This window comes from Gossypium hirsutum, chromosome A06, assembly GCF_007990345.1.
Source record: "Gossypium hirsutum isolate 1008001.06 chromosome A06, Gossypium_hirsutum_v2.1, whole genome shotgun sequence".
NCBI classification, from domain to species: Eukaryota; Viridiplantae; Streptophyta; class Magnoliopsida; order Malvales; family Malvaceae; genus Gossypium; species Gossypium hirsutum.
This window is the reverse complement of record NC_053429.1, coordinates 108413319-108434051: the sequence shown is the minus strand read 5'-3', so window position 1 is coordinate 108434051 and position 20733 is coordinate 108413319. Positions and strand designations below refer to the sequence as shown.

Below are 20733 nucleotides of genomic sequence, written 5' to 3'. Positions count from 1 at the left end.
TGTATTAATCCGTAGAAATCCTTAAATTACGCAAATATCTCTTTCGAGTATAAGAGCAACTGACTTTAGGTTGATTAATTGAAATTTCTTTCTAATTAAAACCCTTATTATCGCATTAACTGGTGCTATGGATTCCCCTATTAGATTTGACTATAATCTGGTAGACTTATGTTGTCTTATTTTTAGGATTGCATGCAGCTCCATTCAACTATGCAAGATCTACTCTAAAATAGGGGTCTATTCAACCTCCGATTTATGCACATCAAATATGGATCAATAATCTAGAATATCAAACAAAGAATTAAGCACAGATAATTGAGAATAAGAAACTAAGTATTTATTGTGTAAAATAGAAATCAAATGACAAAATCCATCATAAAGTTCATATATATGCATCTTAGAATGCCTGAAAAATCTAAAAATTGTGATTTTTCGAAGTTCGGTGTGAAATCCCGTGAAAACGATATTGCCTACCACACACCCGTATGAAATGGGTTAGCTTGTGTGGCTTTTGTAGCTTGCTCCAATTTTTTGGTTTTTGTTTCTTTTGCTCCAAAGTGCTCTATTAAGCATGAAAACATGAATTTAAAGGATTAGGAACATAAAATTCACAATTAACATCAAATAATCACCCAAAAACGCATTAAAAGCACTTATCACACGTCAGGAAAAAAAAACCCTCGCGACGAACCCTGAAGGATAGCCTTTGTAGCGCAATATGAACGGAACGCCTTTTTGGTGCGATATGAAAGAGTATCCCTCGTGGCGAACTATAAAATAAATGCCTTGGTGGCACGTCAAAATAAAGTTCTTAGTCGCATATCGAAAGGAATGTTCTTGTGATGGATTTTACAATAAACCAATTTGGCGCATTTAGCATGACTCTTAAGCAAAATAAGTAAGATTAGAAAGGTTTTATGTCTCTATAGTTTATATGGTAAAAAGGAGTTATGTAAGCCTATGACTCGACTAAAAATAAGGATATAAATTTGCATGTTTGAAGGAGGTATCTGTCGTCTGTGCACACGTTCATTTGAATTGTGATGATTTGATGGCTCAAAAGTAAGTTTGCAAGCGTAATGCTGTCATTGATTGTATTGAACTCTGGAAAGGAAATGGATAAAGATTTATGATTGTTTTGATTGAATGAAGTAAGTGATGTATTGAACACTTCGATAGGAGGAAGTGATTTCAGAGTAAGATATGGTATCTGACGTGAATATGGGAACAGAACTTGAGGAAGTATTTGTCAAAGACAAAGTTGAAAGTTAAGAATGATGAGATCGTCTATCTGAACTATCAGTTGCAATGTGAAAATATGACTCAGGTAAATGATGTTTTCCCTCACTAAGTTCTTTTGAACTTATATGTGTGTGTTATGTTATAGGCGAGATGACGTGGGTTTGCGCCAAGAGGGACGATGCCAGAACTATGCCAAGAAGTGGCGTATTGGGTTATTATGCATATAGAATGAGTTCAACGACGTGTTCAAGGTCTGAAATGTCACTTGGAAATCCCTACTTTGGGGTATTTGTAATGGATTAGAATTTTTATATAAGTATCGTTGTAACTTATTATATGTGTTGAAGTTGTATATGTAATCATGTATTTTAGTTTTGAAACTTTGTAATTATGTAACTTGTAATTGATTTAAATTTGTAAAAGTAGATTAAGTTTTTGTCTGTGTTAGCGTGGTAATACCCAAGATCTAGATCAAACCAATCAGATCGGGTCCAAGGTGTTACAACAAGGGCACTGCTAGATTTATTAGGAACTATTCTCAGAGAACTTCGTTAAGAGAGTGTTCATAAAAATGGACTTTAAGATGCTAAAGAGGATAGGTCATTTGAGATTTGCCTTTTTGTACATATAATGTGATTGGTCTCTTAAAGCTTTTGACAATAAATTTTTTATTGATTGGTGTTCATCATCAAGTTGGTCTTATGATGACAAGGTTAGGGTGCAAATATCAATTACTATTTGATTAATATATTGCATCTTTGGAGTGATCTTGAATCTTTATAGTATTACAGTTATTCTTTTCAGTTTGTTTTTCTCCTCTATTTGAGCTTTTTCTATGGACAAAGACATTTGTGCATCACCTTATATTATTTTACATATTGTATGCACTATGTGTCATGTTTATGGGGTAAGTATTTTCTCTTAAAAAATTATTTTTATGCATATTCTTCCATCTCATATATGTCATCAACATTATTCTAAAAATATTTCGTTAGCGTTCGGACTAAATAGAGAATACATGCAGGGCTCATATCAGCAGAATTTTGAGCTCGTCTCATTGGCAATTGGTGATGATGATTGGTAAATCTTTCTTCTATTTCTAGTTGATTTCAATCTTTAATTTGATATATAAATGGAGCACATAGAATAGTGATTTCATAAGAGCAATCTCTGGCTTAAAGGTAGAAATACATATGGATATACTAATTAACTTGAAAATCATGGGGTTTCTGTTTCGGACTAAATTGTATGCAAGTAATTAGTTTTGTTGTTTATGCCCCCAACTCTCCTGCCATATTATGCATGCCAATTAGAAACCGTGGGGGAAAAACCCTCCAACAGATCCTGCGAAATCATCCCATAAACGCTGCGCTTCATCATCTTTATCTAACATGGTGCATATAATAGCCTGCATATTGTCAAAGGAAAGAAATCAAAGGAATAAAACATCATTTCTCAATCAAAATTTTGCAAATCAACATGTTAAAATAGAGTAAGAAAGACTGATGAAAGGTCTTATCTACTTTAAGAGCTTAAACATAGATTCTTTTGCTAACCCAATTTAGATGTCCTATAACGTACCTTGTAAAGAGTAGGCCGAACATCCAACTCTGAAATCTTCTGATCATGAGTAGTCATAAACTCATAGGCTTCTTCATATTTTCCCTGTACATAAATGATAATCACACTATCAAGGAAAAAAAAAAAGACAACCTATTTTTCATCATTTTTATGTTATCTTAATGTGTTTAACTTTAGAAAAAAGTATTATTAAATCTGTTGTATTAGGAGTCAAATTGCATTTTGCCCCATCTACTAAAAAATGAGTAATTTAATTCTTACATGTTAGATCAAAGAGTAAATTGATTATTTCTGTTAAAATTTTTATCCATTTTTACAATTGAAAACTGGTGTGGCTAATGAAATAACTTGACGGTGACACATGGTGTGTCACATGTGTCTCATATTAATATATTGAGACTAGTTTTTCAAGATAGAAATTGATAAAAATTTTAACTAAAGGATCGGTTTGCTCTTTATCTAATGTACAGAGATTAATTTACTCATTTTTTGAGTTGAGGAGCAAAATACAATCTAAATCTTAACACAAAGAACTCCGTAATACTTTTACCGGTTAACACCCTTCTAGCATTTCCAATTTTTTTTCTAAAGATTCCATATTATTACACTTATTACCTACCTATATTTGGAACATAGATATGGAGTATATATGTAGTTAACAGCTCTTAGGTATCTAACTTAAAACCCGAAATGGGATGACCACCATTTTAACAACACTCGTTGATTCAAACTACTCTAGTTAGTTCCAGCTACGGAATCCAATGTGAATGGCTACTTGCATTAATCGATGAAGGGAAAATACCTGGCTAATCAAAATTTCAACTAGTACCATGTTCATGTAATAAGCCGACTCAGGTTCCGACATTTCATATTTCTTGTATTCATTCTTCAACATAAATAGTGCTTCCTCAGGCAGCCCACGTTTCATTAGGCTCACTGCCTCTTTCTAAAAAAAATGAACCAATATAAATCATTGCATCCTACAATGAGCTTAACAAGAAATCACATAACTATGTATAAAGCTGAACCTTGAGTTGATCAATTTGATCCTTTGATGGAGATGAAGGCCGTGGACCAGGGATATGTGACCCTGGACTAACGTCCCTGGCCCTTCTTCCCTCTTTTGAAGCGAGGCTCACTGTGACATCCAACAATGACTTGAGTGCCATTTTCCTCGGTGCTGGAGGTGCAATATGTTCGAAAGATGGAGCTTTCCGATAAACAGGCTTCGGGCCGGCAATAGCTTTAAAGTTCATCTTACAGCCGCAACCGATGATGCCTAATGCACAAGCCAAAGCAAGAGACGCCCCAACTGCCCCTCGAACAACTTTGGCACCACCATTTTCGTTTGCAGAAGCCATTGACGAATTAGACCTGTCAAGTGCAAGAGGTCCCGGACCATAGAACCTACGACATTTCGTCATGAAGCCACTCGAAACCGATAAAAAAGAAGGGTTAAACCCGAAATGAAGTCTGGTGGAGGCTGGCACTGTGCGAAGTGAAATGCTGGGCAAAGGTCCATAGCCAAGGCAGAGTGCAGCTTCCATGAAGAATTTGATGTTTCTAGAATGAAATCAGAATACCTATTGTTTATTGATGGAATTTGGGCATTGCTTTGAAGAGCAAAATAAAGTATGGAACACTAAACTTCTATTTCCAATCTTCCAAGTTGCCAAGGAAGGCATCATATTATTGCTTTACAGGGAAGTAATGTTTGTTTATTGGCAAGGAATCAGGTAATATAAAAGGATTTTTAATTTTTAAGAGGTGGGTAAGGAATTATAACGTAAATGTTTGAACTTGATTTCATTCCAAGAAAATATAGGGGATTTTCTTTGCCTATCAAGCAAGTAAGAAATCAATATAATTTGACCTCCATTGGTGGCCCCATTTTTCAGCTTTGATAAATCTAAACCTATAGTGTATATATATCCACCACCTAAGAAAGAAACATAAAAGGTCTGTAATGGAGAACTCAGCTAAAAAGATGAATTCAGAGAATAAATATAGAACAATAGCAGTGACGGTGACACCCTTTATCATCCTGGGCGGTATATGCATTGGTTTGGGATGGAGATATGTGAGCCGTACATGGAATCGGAAACCAAAGCCGAAGCTCGCAAGGTCCATGTCCTTTTCTGCCCTTCACGGAGGTAAACTGGCTTTCGAGAGATTGGTTGATTATCACAATCATGGAGGCAAGTCAACCAACATTGATGCTGATATCAAAAAGCTGGAGGAGTTACTTGCTGATGAAAATCCTCGTTTCAAGGAAATTCAGGTTTGTAATCTTGTACTAATTATTCCGAGTCACCAATTTTATACGCGTATACCAAGTGTGTTATCTGCATTTGTTTTGGAAGCGTGTTCTTGCGAGGCTGGAAATGAGCAGAAAAGAAGATGAAGCCATGGAAGTGTTGAATAAAGCATTGGAAAAGGCCCGAGAGCAAGGCAAACCGCATGAAGTTTACGAGCTTGAAATTCTGCTTGCAGAATTGTATATCTACAAGGTCTATTTTTTTTTCCTTAAATTTATTCACTTCATCAAATTCTAGTTTCCAATTATGCAACAATCTGCCACTCAAGTGACCAACAAGTTTTGTCATTATTAATGGTTTCTAACAATTGCTTCGATTGAATGGGAAATGTATTTGGCCAATTTCTAACATTGAGGGATGCTATATATATTCAACTGCTGGAACAAAAAAGGTTTCTCTTAAACATGCTTTTGATTTGGAATTTCTGTGCAGGGAGATGTTCAACAGGCTTTGAACTGCAAATGCTTAGTAGAAGATGGAGGGGATTCTGATGCACGACGTCCCCTTTATAAGGTGATAAAATTACTATTCTCACTTTATTTTTCAAAATCCTAAATAACAATTTAAAATACTTATGTAATTTATTTAAATTTTAATAAGATATTTTTTATTTAATTGTTTAAAACTTTTTATTAGAAAAACTTTTTAAACTTTAAAAACTTGTGAAATCATTATAAAAATAATATTTCAAAATTTTGCAACCTTTAAGCATACAAAATTTTGATAAATTATTTTTATATTGTATTTTAAAACAATTTATTTTTTCGAGCCTTAAATATAAATAGTTTAAAATTTTTAAAATCAGATTTTAGTTTTTTTAAAGTGTATACATAAATTTTATGTGAAATTATTTAGGACACAGTGTTAGGGAATTAACAAGTGTCCTATGAGTAAAATAAAATAATAAAAAATAAATATTTTAAAAAAATATACGTGTCAATTTTTCAAGACTATTTGTGGAATAAAAAAATACACTATCAGTATACCAAATACTAATCCAAAATTTATTTTAAAACATTTTTGAAACAAGTTAATTTTAATATGATAGATAAAGTGATATTTCAATTCTAATTTAAAACATTATTTTTTTTCAAATTTTTAGATTTAAAAAAAAATTATATGTTTGCTATAAGTAGGCATTCATGTAAAAAATTGTAAAAACTTTAAAAACCGTTTTAAATTTCTTTACACATTTTTTGTTGGAGGGGGGGGGGGACGGTTGGAAAAAAAAAATTGAAATAGATAAATTTACTTATGATTGAAAACATGTTTATTTTTTTTAATTATAAAAATTCTAATTTATAACTTTTCTAATTCACTAAAGTACCTAGACGGTCCTATAGGAGCTGAATCAAATTAGTCTCTTTATTATTAAATTGATTAATTTGATTTTTATATTACTAAAATGAATTAAATAAGTCCAAATTCTAACGAAGTTAAGATTTACTATATAAAAATGTCATAAAATAACAGATTGAGTCTTAACTCAATTATATTAACATTGTTGCCAATATAAGAGGAAGTGGATTCGATTGTACGGAAACGTGTTATCCTCTTATTTAAGGGCTAGAGAAGGGCTACAGATAATTTTAAATTTTAAATTAGAATTAAGATTAACATTAGAATTAACTTAAGATGCAACTAAAAATTAAATAACCAAAAGTTAAATCAAATAATAACAACATAAAATAACAAAAGAGAGTTCACACTAAAAAGTTAAATAAATAAAAATAATTATTAGAATTAAATCTGAAATAAAAAATAAAATTAAAACTAAAAAAAGAAAATTACTTTAACAGGGATATATCAAATATAAAATTACAAAAAGAAAATGGTAAAAAGAAAAATACAAAAATATTCAATGTTGAGTTAGAGTCTTGAAGTTGTTATAAATGCAATATATAAATAAATAATTATTTAATTATATTTAAAATAGAAAAAATAAATTATAATAATTAAATTTTAAAAAAAAGGTACGTCTCTTCTCACAATATTATATTTATGTACCTTGTTTTATATATATATATATGTAGACGAATTCAAGTATCATAAATTTACCAAGATTTAATTAGAATAATGATTAAATGACATGGATTCAAACTATGGTGTCTCTTTCCCCTCGCAATGTGGTAATGAAAAACAAAGCAAATCTTTTAACACTTGAAATTTAACTAAAATAGCTGTACTTGTGAATATTAAATTTGTAGGCTATTATTTGCTTGATGGACCAGAGAGAGGAAGAAGCCCGTAAGTATTGGCAAGACTTTAAAGATGTCCAACACATGACAATCCCACCATGTTTCCATGAAGATGAGTTCACTGAATTTAAGAATGCTGTCAATCTGCTCAAAAAAGATATTGATGCTACAAAACAATAAAAAAATTGTTCATTACGGGACATTGCCCAAAGAGTTAATCTATTATAATTAATGAGTACACGTGATTTAACCTTCACTCATTCTCGAAGTAGCAACTTTATTTCTATATTTCTCTCTTGAAAGTTTAGATGTAAATTGATTGATTCAAGTTATTTACATAATGTATAGTTTATAAACAAAGTAAAGTTATCTCTAATTCGTAAATAAAACCTAAACAAGCCGTGCATAATATACGAGAGTAATATAGCTTGTTAAATTACAACCAAAATTCCCTTAAAGTATTCCAGTAAAAATATCTTCAATTATATTTAATTATCTCTAATTTGATTGAGATTTTATTGAGATGAAACTTTCTTTAAAATTAATCTTGATAACTTGAATTATATTAAAATTCTTCAAGCACATTTTAAGTATGTTTGATTTCATTAAATTGTTGTTATACAGTTTTAAAAATTCATCAAATAAAGGTAAAAAAGAATTGGACAAAAATATGGTAATCAATAAAAGGCAATATTTATCCTACAACCACTTACTCCTCAAGAATTTTCAATTCCAAGAATTTTCAATTTTGTCACCAACATCATTGATGTTGAATTTTTTAGCCATTCCTGTGATAAATAAAAGTATGAGTTTGGAAAATTTTTTGAACCAACAACAATTAATTTTAAAAACTAATTTAATTTAATTTAATTTAAAAATATTAATTAAAGAAGTTGTGTTAATTTTAAAATAAAATTATTACTTGAATAGAACTGTAAGCATAAAATATAGGAGAATTTTGATAATTATAATTTAATTTATAATTATTAGTTAAAATTTTTATGTAAAAAAGTTGTGTTAATTTTTATTTTTAAAAAATTTATTTAATTTTATTAATATAAAATAATGTTATTACTTGAATTACTTGAATAGAAATTCAAACATCTTAATTATCACTAAATTAATATTAGAGTTATATACTAATTAAAATTTAGATTTAGTTTTATAAATAGCATTTAGTAGTTAGGGATATTCTATCAAGTAATATCTAAAAAACTTACCATTAAAATAGAGATGTGATCGAAGATTATTTTAATTGATAATGAGATAATATAATATTATGATACTATTTTAAATTTTTTTTTACATAAGTTGTTTATGTGTGAAGTAAGTACCCTCAAAATCATTTCTTTTATCTATTTGTTATTTGTTGTGTATGTAAAAAATGTTCTGTGAATTTGTTTAGAAAAGAAAGTCAAATTTCAATAATTATTTTTATCCATTATTATTAAATTTATTTATTAATTAGCTATAAGTATCTTTTGTATTTATCATAAACTATTATTATAATTGTTGTAAGTTGTTTTACTTATTTTTTTTTAAATTAATGTTATAATTTACTTTTTATATAGTTCTAAATTTATATATTATTTAAAAAGTAAGAGAAATTATCACTATCAATGATAGGTAATAATAATTAAAAATATGTTATTTAAAAATTAATTAAAAATTAAAAGCGTAAAATCACATGCAACACAAGTGACTTGGAAACTAGATAATAAAAAATAGGCATAAAGATAAATTTAGCTCCTAATGTTTACTCATTTTGGACTTTTTTTTGGGGAGGTGGGGAGGGGTCATTTTGGCCTTTAACATTTAAAATTTAGTCAAATTGTTTGTTTTTGAAAGGAAAAATTGATTAAAATGTTAAAATTTTAACAACATTGATGTGGCCACTAGCGTGATAATCTATGTATAATTCATAAAAATTTAAAAATAATCATAAATATTTAATAAACAAATTGCAAAAAATTTGTAAAAATTTTTAGAAAATTTATCCATGTTAGCAATAAAGTATACATAAGATGTCACGTCATTTGCCACATCAATATCATTATAGTTTTAACAGTTCAACCAGCTTTTTTGTAAAAAATAAGCAACTTGAATAAATTATAAAAGTTGAGGGCTAAAATGACAAAAAAATAAATTTTAAGAGCTAAAATTATCTTTATGCCTAAAAAATATTAATGTAGCCATTTTTTATTGGTATAACAACAAATTTAACTGCCAATGTTCGTACATTCTATCAATTTGTCTAATTTTAAAAATAATAATAAATTAAACTTTTAATATTTATACATTTTATCAATAAATATTATCCTTGTAGCAAAAACCCTTTATCATCGCTTAAAAGAAAGAGATCTCAAGTGGCAAATTTTCATGAATGCATGAAAAGATCAAATCGCAGGAGACCATGGACCAATGTTTTCGAAAGTACAACCATGGTGTCGGTTCTAGTTGCTTGTGATGAATTTCCAATTTCAACCTTCAAATAGTTGTCCCCTTAGGAGGGACATTCTGATCGCAAGGTTTTAATAATGGATACTAATGATTCATGACAAAGTAGTTCTGTCGAAGTTAGCAGCTATAACAATTAGAATAGTATTTGAATTTCATGTGAGATTTATCTCTGTTTAACGTGCTTGTATTTGATTCAGTTAGCGCCACAAATCAATAGAACATTAATTTAATTATTTTTTATATAACTAAGATTTGAATCTATGCTATTTTAAGAGAAGATAAACACTCGACCAATAAACTATTGTTAGCTTTGATTTTCAATTTTTTTTATATAACAAACTTAATTATAAAATCCCTTAATCAAATTTGTATAAATTATTTCAATCTTATACAAATATATTTTCAAGTATATAACAAACTCAAAAACAAGGTTTTTAAATGACTTCAACTTTATATAAAAGTTTTTGTTAAATATGACTCATATTTTCAGTCAAATTTGAAAAATAATCTTTCAGTTAAATTCTGTTTACTTGTTTCAATCAAACACTGATTAGTTTGGATTATTTTATTATTATTTGATCTATGAATTTAGCCTATAAGTAGGCTCTTTTACAACCTTAGAAAATACACCCATTAGAGATTAGAACTCATAACACATTTAGAGAATTTTGTGTTTACGTTTTGTGGGTTCTTTGTTTTTGGATTTTCGGGGTTTAGTTTTTATCTCCATCTTTTGTACTCTTCGTTCTTCTGCCATTATAGTAAAATTATCTTTGCCCGTGGTTTTTTATCCTCTTTGGAGGGGTTTTTTCACGTTAAATTTGTGAGTTCAATTTCTCAATTTATTCTGCTATTTTCTTGTTCGTTACTTAATCGGGTTAAAATCCTAACAGTTTTTGAGAACCCCAATACTTTTAAAATGTTTCTAAGCCACATTTTCTAAGGTTCCCAGTCTTGTGTCTCGAGATAGCCAACATCGAAGCTAAAAAAAATGCTCCAAAGGAACCTTGTCTCAAGACAAAAGGAACATTGACTCGAGACTAGTGGCACGACAAAAATATTAAGTTTACACAATTATTGACAAGTAATAAAGTGATAAGTATAGATTATCGTCTCCATATGGACTGTATAAGCAATTCTTTGTGAAAATTTAAAACTTAAACAAATTGGTGGTGAAAAATATTTTGGTTAAAATGGGATGTAAACAAACAAAAAAATTTAATTAACTACAAATTACCTAAGTATGTAAAAATACACTAAAAAAATATGCAAGTTTTGAAGAGTTATCACAATGGCATGCTTGTGTCAGAACAATTTTCTTTCCTAGCTTAGATTTATTTAAACTCTATTAAAAGATGTTATGAAGATTCCATGGCAAATCAATCATTTACTAGCCTTCATTTAATGGGGAAAAGATGTTAAATTTATTTAATTACTAAGTCTACCTAGCATCTTTTTGTGGTTGATAAACTTATAATTTCATAAACAAACATTTTATGAGGTCATGTAAGGTAATAATAATTTTGGTATTATTACAAATTTAATCCCTAATTGATTAAACATACACAATACAAATATTTTGTTAATTAATTAAAACCTTGTTTAGGTTAATTAATTAACTCAATAATTTCTTTACATCCACAATGCATAAGAAACATATTCGTGATTTTACTTGCATGAATAAATCGATCGAAAGCACAGAACACCTTTAATAGAATTAAATAAATTAAACCATAGAAATCAAATCATTCTAACACCAACAAGTTTAAGCAATCATGATCTTATTGAAAACAAAACATATAGTTGCAATCGTGTTCATGAAATTGAGAAAAAATAAAAGATTAAGGAGAAAAAGAAACTCTAAGCCGATTTTGGTAGGTCTTCGAAGCACAGCTTTCTTGCTCCTTCCTTGGTTCTTCCTTTCTTGCCGAAACAACCATTCTAAAAAGACCTCAATGTGGCTAAATTAGGGCCGCTCTCAAACCTTGCAAACACTCATTCTAAAGGAAGTAATTTAGGGAATGGAAAAAGAAAGAAAAGATAAGACAAATAGGAGAGGAAATGAAGAGAGAAAGATGAAAGTGTTGAGTGATGAATGAATGGAAAAGTAATGGCCTATTTATACTAGTGGGGGTAGCTAAAAGTAGAATTTGGGAGCCTTGATTTTCTCTCCCCATGTGGTCAACCCTTGAATGAAGGAAGAAAGAGTTGATGACTTACTATTTTTAGCTTGGGGCATGATAGAAAAAGCTAGAAAAAGATGAGGGGATTGAATAGTTATATAAAGGAGTTTTGGGGGCTAGTATAATACGTTCTAACGGATCGTCTAGAGAGTTAAGTTCCAATTCTATAGCAGCCAACCATTCTATCTTGGAAATAGCATAGCATTCTTTGACTATACCTGTGGATTTAGTAGCATTGATGTCACTAAAAGTCACCTTGTCATCCATTTTTTTTTAATTTGAGTATCCTATTGATGTTTCTGGAATCATTAAGGATAAGGCGGAGGTGGAATCTTAGCTTTAACCAGACAACTCTTCTGTGGCAATTTCTTTGCATGTGACAAATGTATTAATTATTAGAACTAATTGGTTTAGAGTTTACCTCATCAAGGATCACCAAATCCAAATTTTGTGAATCAAGAGTTTCAACACTCGGTTGAATTTCCTCATTATCAGAAGACCCATCCTTAACCTCAGCCACCTTGGGCTATAATGTCTTTCCACTTCGAAAGTGACCGTTTTACAATGTTTTTTTCCCCAAAACTCTTGGATTTTAATTATCGCTAGGCAAATCTCATTGGGGTCTATTTTGAAGTTCATTGGTTAGCTGACCTACTTGATTCTCCAGATTTCTTAAAGTGGCATAATTCTTCGCAATGTATGGCTTCAATAATTCTCAAGATCGCTTGAAGATTTAGTTAGTGGGGGTTGTTGCACTTGTTGAGAATATTTCAATGGATAATTTGGTCGAGATGGCATAGAAGAGTTGTTAAGGTTCGCCCATTGATTACTCCATGGAAAATTTGGATGATTCTGCCATTAAGAGTTGTAAGAATTCAGTTGCGAACCATTCTAATTTTGATTTCCCATGTAATATTTTGACTTTAGATTAGATGGGCAATTTTGAAAGAAATGGTCATTTCCATAGTATTCATAAGAAATATTATCAAATTGGTTCGATGTTAACCTATCAGATTACCATTGAAACATTAATAGTTATGTTCTTAAGCATAGAAAACATAGAGGATACATCGGCTGCCAAAGAAGTAAGTGCATCAACTTCATGTACTCCTACTACTTGTCTTCATGGCTATGGCATGGAACTTTTTTTTGGAGATTATTATTTCGATTTCAATAACATTAAGTTTTAAAAACTGCATAAATTGGTATTTGATAAGATTACACATGAAATTTGGTTTTTAATAAAAACTGAAAAATCACTCGTTTTCGCTCAAACAATGAAAGATACCGCCATACGATGATGTTGAATGCACCCATGATGTCCAAAGCTCTGGGCCTTGTGGAGGGGACACTGCGATGTTTGAGCATAAATTTAGGAATGACGATATAGAGGAATTGGCAAAGGAATAAAGAAATTGGAATTCCATTAATATTTTGCCATTCGAGATTGTTTGGAGCAAACTGTGATGAGCGAAGCTTCAGGCCTTGTGGATGGGACATTGAGGTGTTCGAGCATCAAGGTAGATACAAAATGAATCGATGTCGATGGTATAAGGTTCCATAGAGCAACACTGTGATGGTGCTCAGTAGGCTCTGTGGGGTGATACTGCGATGACGATAAAGTTTTTCGGGGCAACACTCCAAGAGGTTTAATTTGTAAGATCATAGCCAAGCTATGATGACCAATAAAGTCCATAAGACACTAAACGGGGTAGTCCACCGGGACAATAAACACAGGGTAGTACGTCGGGATAGTAAACACAAGGTAGTCTGCTAGGACATTAAAGACGGGGAGTTTTCCAGGAAAATAAACACGGGAATATCATATTGTATCTGTTGCTTTAAGTGTAGTATTTTCGTCTAAGTACACACTTGTAATTTTTTTGAACAGATTGGTTAATAAAATTTTTCATAAATTATATCAATACTTTGTATATTACCCTCACATAGTTTTTACATGCAAAGCAAAATGGAAGCAAATGTCGTTCATTGATTGTTTAAATGTTTAACTAATACTATGCGATATTACATGATCGGATCATAGTACAGAAATAGTTTGTACTAGTAGACGAACCTAAATTTGTCCTTAGTCTAATCAGAAATGAGGAAACAAATTGAAAGACCAATATATCATCTATCAACTCCAATTGGGGAGATGCTTCGTTTGGGACATCGGAGTGGATGACTTGTAACACCCCTAACCCTTTTCTGACATCAGAATAGGATTACGGAGTATCATCGATCACTACAGTTTATAACATGAATCAAATAAAATTAAACATTGTATAGTTTAGTAATATATCTTATTAACCCCTTTTACGTACATTCTAGGCCCCTGGAATATGTTAAGAGGAACTCAATCATATGCTTATAAAATTTTTCGTAAGATTTCTAAGATTTCTTTTAATGAACAGTACCACACACCCGTGTGATTTAGAGACACGCCCATGTTTTCACCCGGTGTGACTCACACGGCTAGGGCACGCCCGTGTCCTTTACCCATGTACTTCTCTGTTTGTTGCTCATGACTAAACTATTTTCACACGGCTAAGACATACGCCCATGTGCTTAGCCCGTGTGGAATTATTTTCAATTCAAATTTAGTGCGGTTTTCACACGGCCAGGCACATGCCCATGTACTGTGGCCATGTGCTTCACACGGTTGAGACACACGCCCGTGTCTCTGCCTATGTGGCCTTACCTGAGGATTCTGTTTGCCAAATTTTAGATGTAGGGGACACACGATCTACTCACATGCCCGTGTAAGGGTCGTGTGTCTCACACGGTCTGATCACACGCCCGTGTGATAGGCCGTGTGGACTCAAAATGAACCTTATAGTCCAAGTTTACCAACCCTGCAAACTTTAATATCAAGCAACTTAAAATTCAATCTTTCAACCAATCCAAAACATGATTAAATACATCCATTTCACCTTAAAATCATCAATGTTATGATCTAACTCGAGTGTATTAGTAAGTGTTTAGCATAGATTCTCCAAATGGTATACTTTGGTATTATTCAAAATCAATTCAAATTAAACTATAAAAAGACCATATTATATGGCATAGGTCTTCATATATATAAACCTTTATCATTCTTGCAGTAATAACATTCATACTCAAAATAACCTCAAAAGACAACCTAGGTACATGCCATTTCTCAAATAAGATACATCACCAAGTATTTGAGTTTGGGCTTGGCTTGGATGCTGAGTTGTTAGTCGCTTTCGTACCTAATTTGCTCACGGAAGCAAACTATACGTAGAGTATGCACTCAGTGGTATTTCTATAAGCCAACATTTAAATCATTATTAACACAAAATACATTTAAGTTATTATCTTCAAATCTAATAGCACAACTTATATTCAAAGTTCTTTCTCAATGAAACATTAAGTTCAATAATATATCAATCAATAACAACAGATTTTCAGTACGGTAGTACAATCATTCAGTTGCCCAGTACTGTAAATTTACCCCTATTAACATAATTTGGACTTTGGCAGATACACGGATCCAACCAACATACCAGTACGGCACATTGTGCGTCATCGGCTTTGCCGAAGTAACCAGTAGCAGTATGGTACATAGTACCTTATCGGATTAAACCGAAGTAACAGAAACAATACGACACACAAAGTGCCTCATTGACACAAAGTTGAAGTAACAGTACGACACTATTAATGCCTCATCGACCGATGGTCAAAGTATCCCTGTACACTTTCAATCCTATGGCATGCCAATTATATCCAACCTAGCCCGACATTGTTAATAGGGTATTTATTTCACTTAAATTTTTAGATAACAATCAATATACATTGCAATTCAAATATTCACAACTCAATTCGATTCAATAAAAAGCAACAAGATAACAAGTTTCCAACAAAAGGTTGTTTTGGTCTATAGCAAATAAAGGAGGACTCAATATTGTCAGCTTGGCTCTTGAATTTACTTCTTCAACATAGACCAAAAAATCGAGTTGTGTAGGATTCAAACAACTTAAAGTGCCTCACTGGTCTACTTCTTCCTGGCTATCATCTATGTCAAAGAGGGTTTTGCAACGAACAAAGTAGCTTCTCTTTGATTGTGTTAGGGAGTTGGTGGAAAATAACCATGAGAAGGAACAGAAAGGACAGAGATTTAAAGGATCTAATGAAGAGATGTTAAATGTGAGAATATGAAGGGATAGGGAAAACAATGTAGAGATGAATCCAACATTAAGCAATTGTTAGAGCTGGATATAATTAATTCAACCTAAGAATGGAAGAATGGTTTTGAATCCTAGAAGAGGGATATGGGGATAATAATTAGAAATGTCATTGTAAAGGAGATTACAAGTGAAGTTTGGGATTGGACAATGTTTGTTTAAATGTCACAATGAATATGGCATTTCATTTCTAGTTTGTTTAAATGTCACAATGAATATGGCATTTCATTTCTAGTTCTGTTACTAATTCACTTTGAGAAGTTTTAGTATGATCATGAAATCATTACAAACATGTATATAGGGTTAGACATTGTTTAATGCTAGTTGGATATTTGATGTATAGATGTTTAAATGTCACCGCTGGGTTTGTTTGGTGTATAGATGTTTGATGTTTTTCATATATATAAATATGAGAACGATTATTGTTTTTGGATCAGTATTTGTAATTTTGGTAACTATGATTCCATGAGATTATGTTGCCCTTCATATTATACATGTAGTAAGATGATGTAGTAGATTTAGTAAAAGAAATTGTGTAAAAATTTATGGTTGGAATCACCCATAGGAAAAAAAGGTAAGTGTGTGTGGGATGAGAGGGTAGCATTTTTCGGGGATTGGTCTACATAGATTCCTCTTGCAAAATGTCAAAACTACATCCTTCCTCTATAGATGAACCAAATTATATTAAGAATATTATTAAATTATATATTATTATTTTTATTAATTTGTATTTAATAGTAGTTCTATTAAAATTTAAAAACATTAATAATCTATCTATAAAAATTCTGTTAAGGGTATTCTAATCATTTAAGCATTTTTCCTTATGCTATTACAATATCTATTTTATTCAATCAAACACAAGAATACTATTACAGTTTTATTCCATTCCATTCAACCAAACAACTGAATTACTGATTACAATTTTATTTCATTTCCCCAGCAAAGTGTTTGTGGCTAGCCGAGACCGCTTGGGCTTGTACCCAAATCTAATTGTCGATTCGTTGAGTTGGTGATGGTTTGTAAAAGCTTCAAAAGGGAAGTCTTTGGGCAAGCATTTGAGCTTGCGAGGCTAAGAGCCCATCTAAGGCTTTTGGGCCTTTCTTTTTCGATCAATACTCCATACTTTTTTCATTTTCCTTGTAATAATTTTTGTTAGCTTTTTTATGAATACATCTCATTCAACTGCCACACATGCACACACCACACACTAGTGATTCCTACGATCCCTGTGATTGAACCCATATCGTGGGCTCAGAAGTGAACACCGAAAGCCAATGGGCGAAATGCTAATCTGGTTTTCGTTGTAAAGTTTGAATTTTTGTTACCAAAGGAACTTCCTTTGGTTGGAAATTGAATTATAGCATGCTAAATTGCTTAAACAACTTTCATGCTCTTTTTTCCTTTTTATTTTTTTTATAATTCAAGGTGGGGATGAGGTTGTTAGCATTTTCATGCTTTTTTTTCTTCATCTTCTTCTTGATTTGCCTACAGGATTATGCGGAGCGCTGCTCAAGGGAAAAATCGAATAATTTTTTGGGACAATATGTTGCAGATTTTAATGGGGATGTTAGGAACATTGTCTTAACTATGCATCCCCTACACTTTGGTGTTGAAGAGATGAAAATATTGTTTTCTTCAAAGCTTGGTAATGATGGGGAAGAGGATACTTTTTTGTTAATACAAACTACTTTTATATTTTATATTTTTATTGTTTTATTTAAATTATATTATTTTAAACTTTCGGGTAATGATAGGTGTCACAGACGTTCTTATAAAAAACAATTAAATTAGATATCAAATTTAGACAAGGATAGACTAGTATTTCAGGCTTTAAGCCACCATTTTATAGTTAAACTCTAATGACTAAATTAATTTTATTTAGGTGTAAGGATTTATTTGGTGTTCTAATTTAAAAAAAAATTATTTTAGGTCTTCATTTAATTTTTTGTTTGTCAAATTACACACGGACTTTAATGTCAATAATTAATTAATTTTTAAAAAAATTACTATAAAAGCATATTTTTTTATCTATTTTAATGTTTTAGTTTTTTTTTTTAAAAAGTATTTAATTGCTAATGTAGTAATTTGTCGCAATAGTAAAATTAATAAATATTAATTTTTCTATTTATTTTGAAGTAATTTGATAAATAATATAAATTTAATTTTTCTATTTATTTTGAAGTAATTTGATAAATAATATAAATTTAAGAGTTTAAAATGATAACATTTCCTTTTATTAACACTATTGATTGATGAGTGTTTAAGTAGGTAAAATAAGAGTATGCAGTTATATTTGTTTTGATCTTCCATACTTTTAGTACGAAAATTCATCACATCCATACTCAACTTTTTAAACTTCAAAAACGAGACACATATTTTCTAAATATATATATATTTGACTTTGACCTCCTTTTAACAACTAACAAGAAAAATAAAACAAAATCCAATTCTTCCCATATTTCTCATGCATATCACGCAATTCTCTTTCCTTTCTTCCACGCCAGTCTCCCTGATATATATATAAGGAATGCTGTTTGGAGGTTAAAAAGGAAAAATGAAAATGGCGTCACCGTCTCCCCAAATAGACAGTCACCGAGAGCAGGCTGAAATTTACAATGGGGAGGCTCTTTGCAATCAAAAGGCGCGGGAGCTGTTCGATAAGTTTCATCTGCCCAAAGGATTGCTGCCTATGAACGACCTGAATGAGATGGGGTTCAACTCCATCACTGGTTTCCTCTGGTTGAGACAGCAGAAGAAATCGGAATTCAGATTCAAGTCGATCGGGAAAACTGTAGCGTATGAAACAGAGGTGACGGCATTTGTTGAGGATCGTCGGATGCGGAGGCTGACGGGTATCAAAACTAAGGAGATGATGATTTGGATTACAATTTCTGATATTTCTATTGATGATAATGACCCCACTAAGATCACATTTTCTAGTTCATCGGGCCTCTCCAAAACTTTTCCGGTCGAAGCTTTTGAAGATGAGGAGCAGAGCAAATGAAGCTTTTACTATTTTATTTTTAACTTTCACTTATCCCTCTCTCACTTAATATTTTTACCAATCACTCAATTCAATTCAATGAATATTTGTGGTTGGTTTTACTCTTTGGAAATTTCCCATTACTAGGTTAGTTTTCATTTGTCCAAACAACATTTAACCTTGGAGCTTCTCATTAATTAAGATTACGTTACAATTTACTGGCATGTTTGTACACTAATAATTGGATACTTATATAATTACGTGTAATTACCTATTTGTTGTATATTTAATTAATGGTTTAAATATGCAAAAAGGTTGCTGTATATTTTTAAATTTTATCTTTATATTTTAATTTCGAGACATTAAATTTTAATATTTTTTATATTTAAAATTTTTTATTTTTCCATGTAATTTTATTGTACGATATCAAAGGTAAAATAACTTTTTTAGATTTCAACATTTATATTTTTTTATTAATTTTGTCTTTACCTTTTAAAAGTGAATAAAAAATTTTAAAAATTAATTTCTCTCATAGGAAACATAAAATTTAAAAAATATATATTTTAAAACATAAAAAATTATGAAAAAATAAAAAAAATGATTCTAAATATATAAAATTTTAAAATTCAAAGTTATCTAAATTGGACCGACCGATTGGATCAGGAACTGGTTGGCCCGCGAACTGCCATAAACTAGTTGAATCGATCTAAAAAAAACTAGTTAAACCAGCAGTTGAACCGATTTCAAACTAACCTGACCAATTGGTTCCTAAAATGGTCTATTCGACAGCTCAAAGCAAATAAATTATTAAAATAAAAATATTAAAAAACAAATTTTAAAAATCAGTCTAACTGCCTATTCAACCAACTTGTACCAATTCATTACTCAATTGCTATTTTACCTCTCATCAATTCATTAGTCAATTGCTATTTCACCTCTCATCAAACTGATACCCTAATCGATTCTAGGTCCGACCTAATTTAGATAACATTGATTTTTGGATTTTTTATTTTTTTATTTTTTGAAAAAGTTTATGTACTTTTAAAAGGTAAAGATTAAATTGACAAAAAGATCTAAATGTTGAGGACTGAAAAAGTTATTTTACCTTTGACTTAATGGCAAAATTAGTAAGGAGATCAAGTTTTTTAAATAAAAAAAAATACATCAACTCAATGTCTTAAAATTAAAATGTAAAAATTAAATTTTAAATTTTAAAAGAGTACAGTGACCTTTAATATATTTAAATGATTAATAATTGTTATTAGGGGTTTTCACATAATTAATTTGAGTTTGAAAATTGAGGTAACACACAAGATAATTAGCCATGAAGATATTTAATTTTTAATTTTTAAAGATGTAATTACACTTTAGAGGTGTGTATGGGCTGGGTCGGGCTAGGCTCAACTAAAAATTTAGGCCCGTTTGCTAGGCTTGGGCCTAACTGGGCCTGAAAAATAGGCCTAAAATTTTATCTAAGCTCGGCCTAGATAAAAATGTTAAAATCTAGGTCCGACCCGGCTCGTCCATATTAATTTTTATATTATTTTTATATAAATTTAAAAT

The 20733-nt window shown here is 30.8% G+C and overlaps 3 protein-coding genes across 3 annotated transcripts; 2 read left to right on the top strand and 1 right to left on the bottom strand.

Moving 5' to 3' along the window:
• Positions 1 to 2348: 2348 nt before the first annotated feature.
• On the bottom strand, positions 2349 to 4539 carry LOC107905719 (uncharacterized). Its single transcript, XM_016832443.2, has 4 exons — positions 3852 to 4539; positions 3626 to 3769; positions 2824 to 2907; positions 2349 to 2650 (listed from the first exon to the last, which is right to left on the bottom strand). Exons 1-4 carry the CDS (start codon positions 4368 to 4370, stop codon positions 2552 to 2554), a joined length of 846 nt encoding a protein of 281 aa, XP_016687932.2. The 5' UTR covers positions 4371 to 4539; the 3' UTR covers positions 2349 to 2551.
• Positions 4540 to 4636: 97 nt separating this feature from the next.
• On the top strand, positions 4637 to 7595 carry LOC107905713 (uncharacterized). Its single transcript, XM_016832432.2, has 4 exons — positions 4637 to 5104; positions 5187 to 5333; positions 5574 to 5654; positions 7349 to 7595. The coding sequence occupies exons 1-4, from the start codon at positions 4790 to 4792 to the stop codon at positions 7517 to 7519; spliced, it is 714 nt and encodes a 237-aa protein (XP_016687921.1). The 5' UTR covers positions 4637 to 4789; the 3' UTR covers positions 7520 to 7595.
• An 11041-nt stretch (positions 7596 to 18636) lies between these two features.
• LOC107905706 (uncharacterized) lies at positions 18637 to 19388 on the top strand. Its single transcript, XM_016832420.2, has one exon. It carries the CDS (start codon positions 18742 to 18744, stop codon positions 19189 to 19191), a length of 450 nt encoding a protein of 149 aa, XP_016687909.1. The 5' UTR covers positions 18637 to 18741; the 3' UTR covers positions 19192 to 19388.
• Positions 19389 to 20733: the final 1345 nt, after the last annotated feature.

Coding starts and splice junctions, on each gene's coding strand:
- LOC107905719 (XM_016832443.2), bottom strand. CDS start 4,370: ATGGAAGCTGCACTCTGCCTTGGCTATGGACCTTTGCCCAGCATTTCA. Junction 3,770..3,851: donor ATCAAATTGATCAACTCAAG/GTTCAGCTTTAT, acceptor CATTTTTTTTAG/AAAGAGGCAGTGAGCCTAAT. Junction 2,651..2,823: donor TTCGGCCTACTCTTTACAAG/GTACGTTATAGG, acceptor GACAATATGCAG/GCTATTATATGCACCATGTT.
- LOC107905706 (XM_016832420.2), top strand. CDS start 18,742: ATGAAAATGGCGTCACCGTCTCCCCAAATAGACAGTCACCGAGAGCAG.
- LOC107905713 (XM_016832432.2), top strand. CDS start 4,790: ATGGAGAACTCAGCTAAAAAGATGAATTCAGAGAATAAATATAGAACA. Junction 5,105..5,186: donor CTCGTTTCAAGGAAATTCAG/GTTTGTAATCTT, acceptor TTGTTTTGGAAG/CGTGTTCTTGCGAGGCTGGA. Junction 5,655..7,348: donor CACGACGTCCCCTTTATAAG/GTGATAAAATTA, acceptor TTAAATTTGTAG/GCTATTATTTGCTTGATGGA.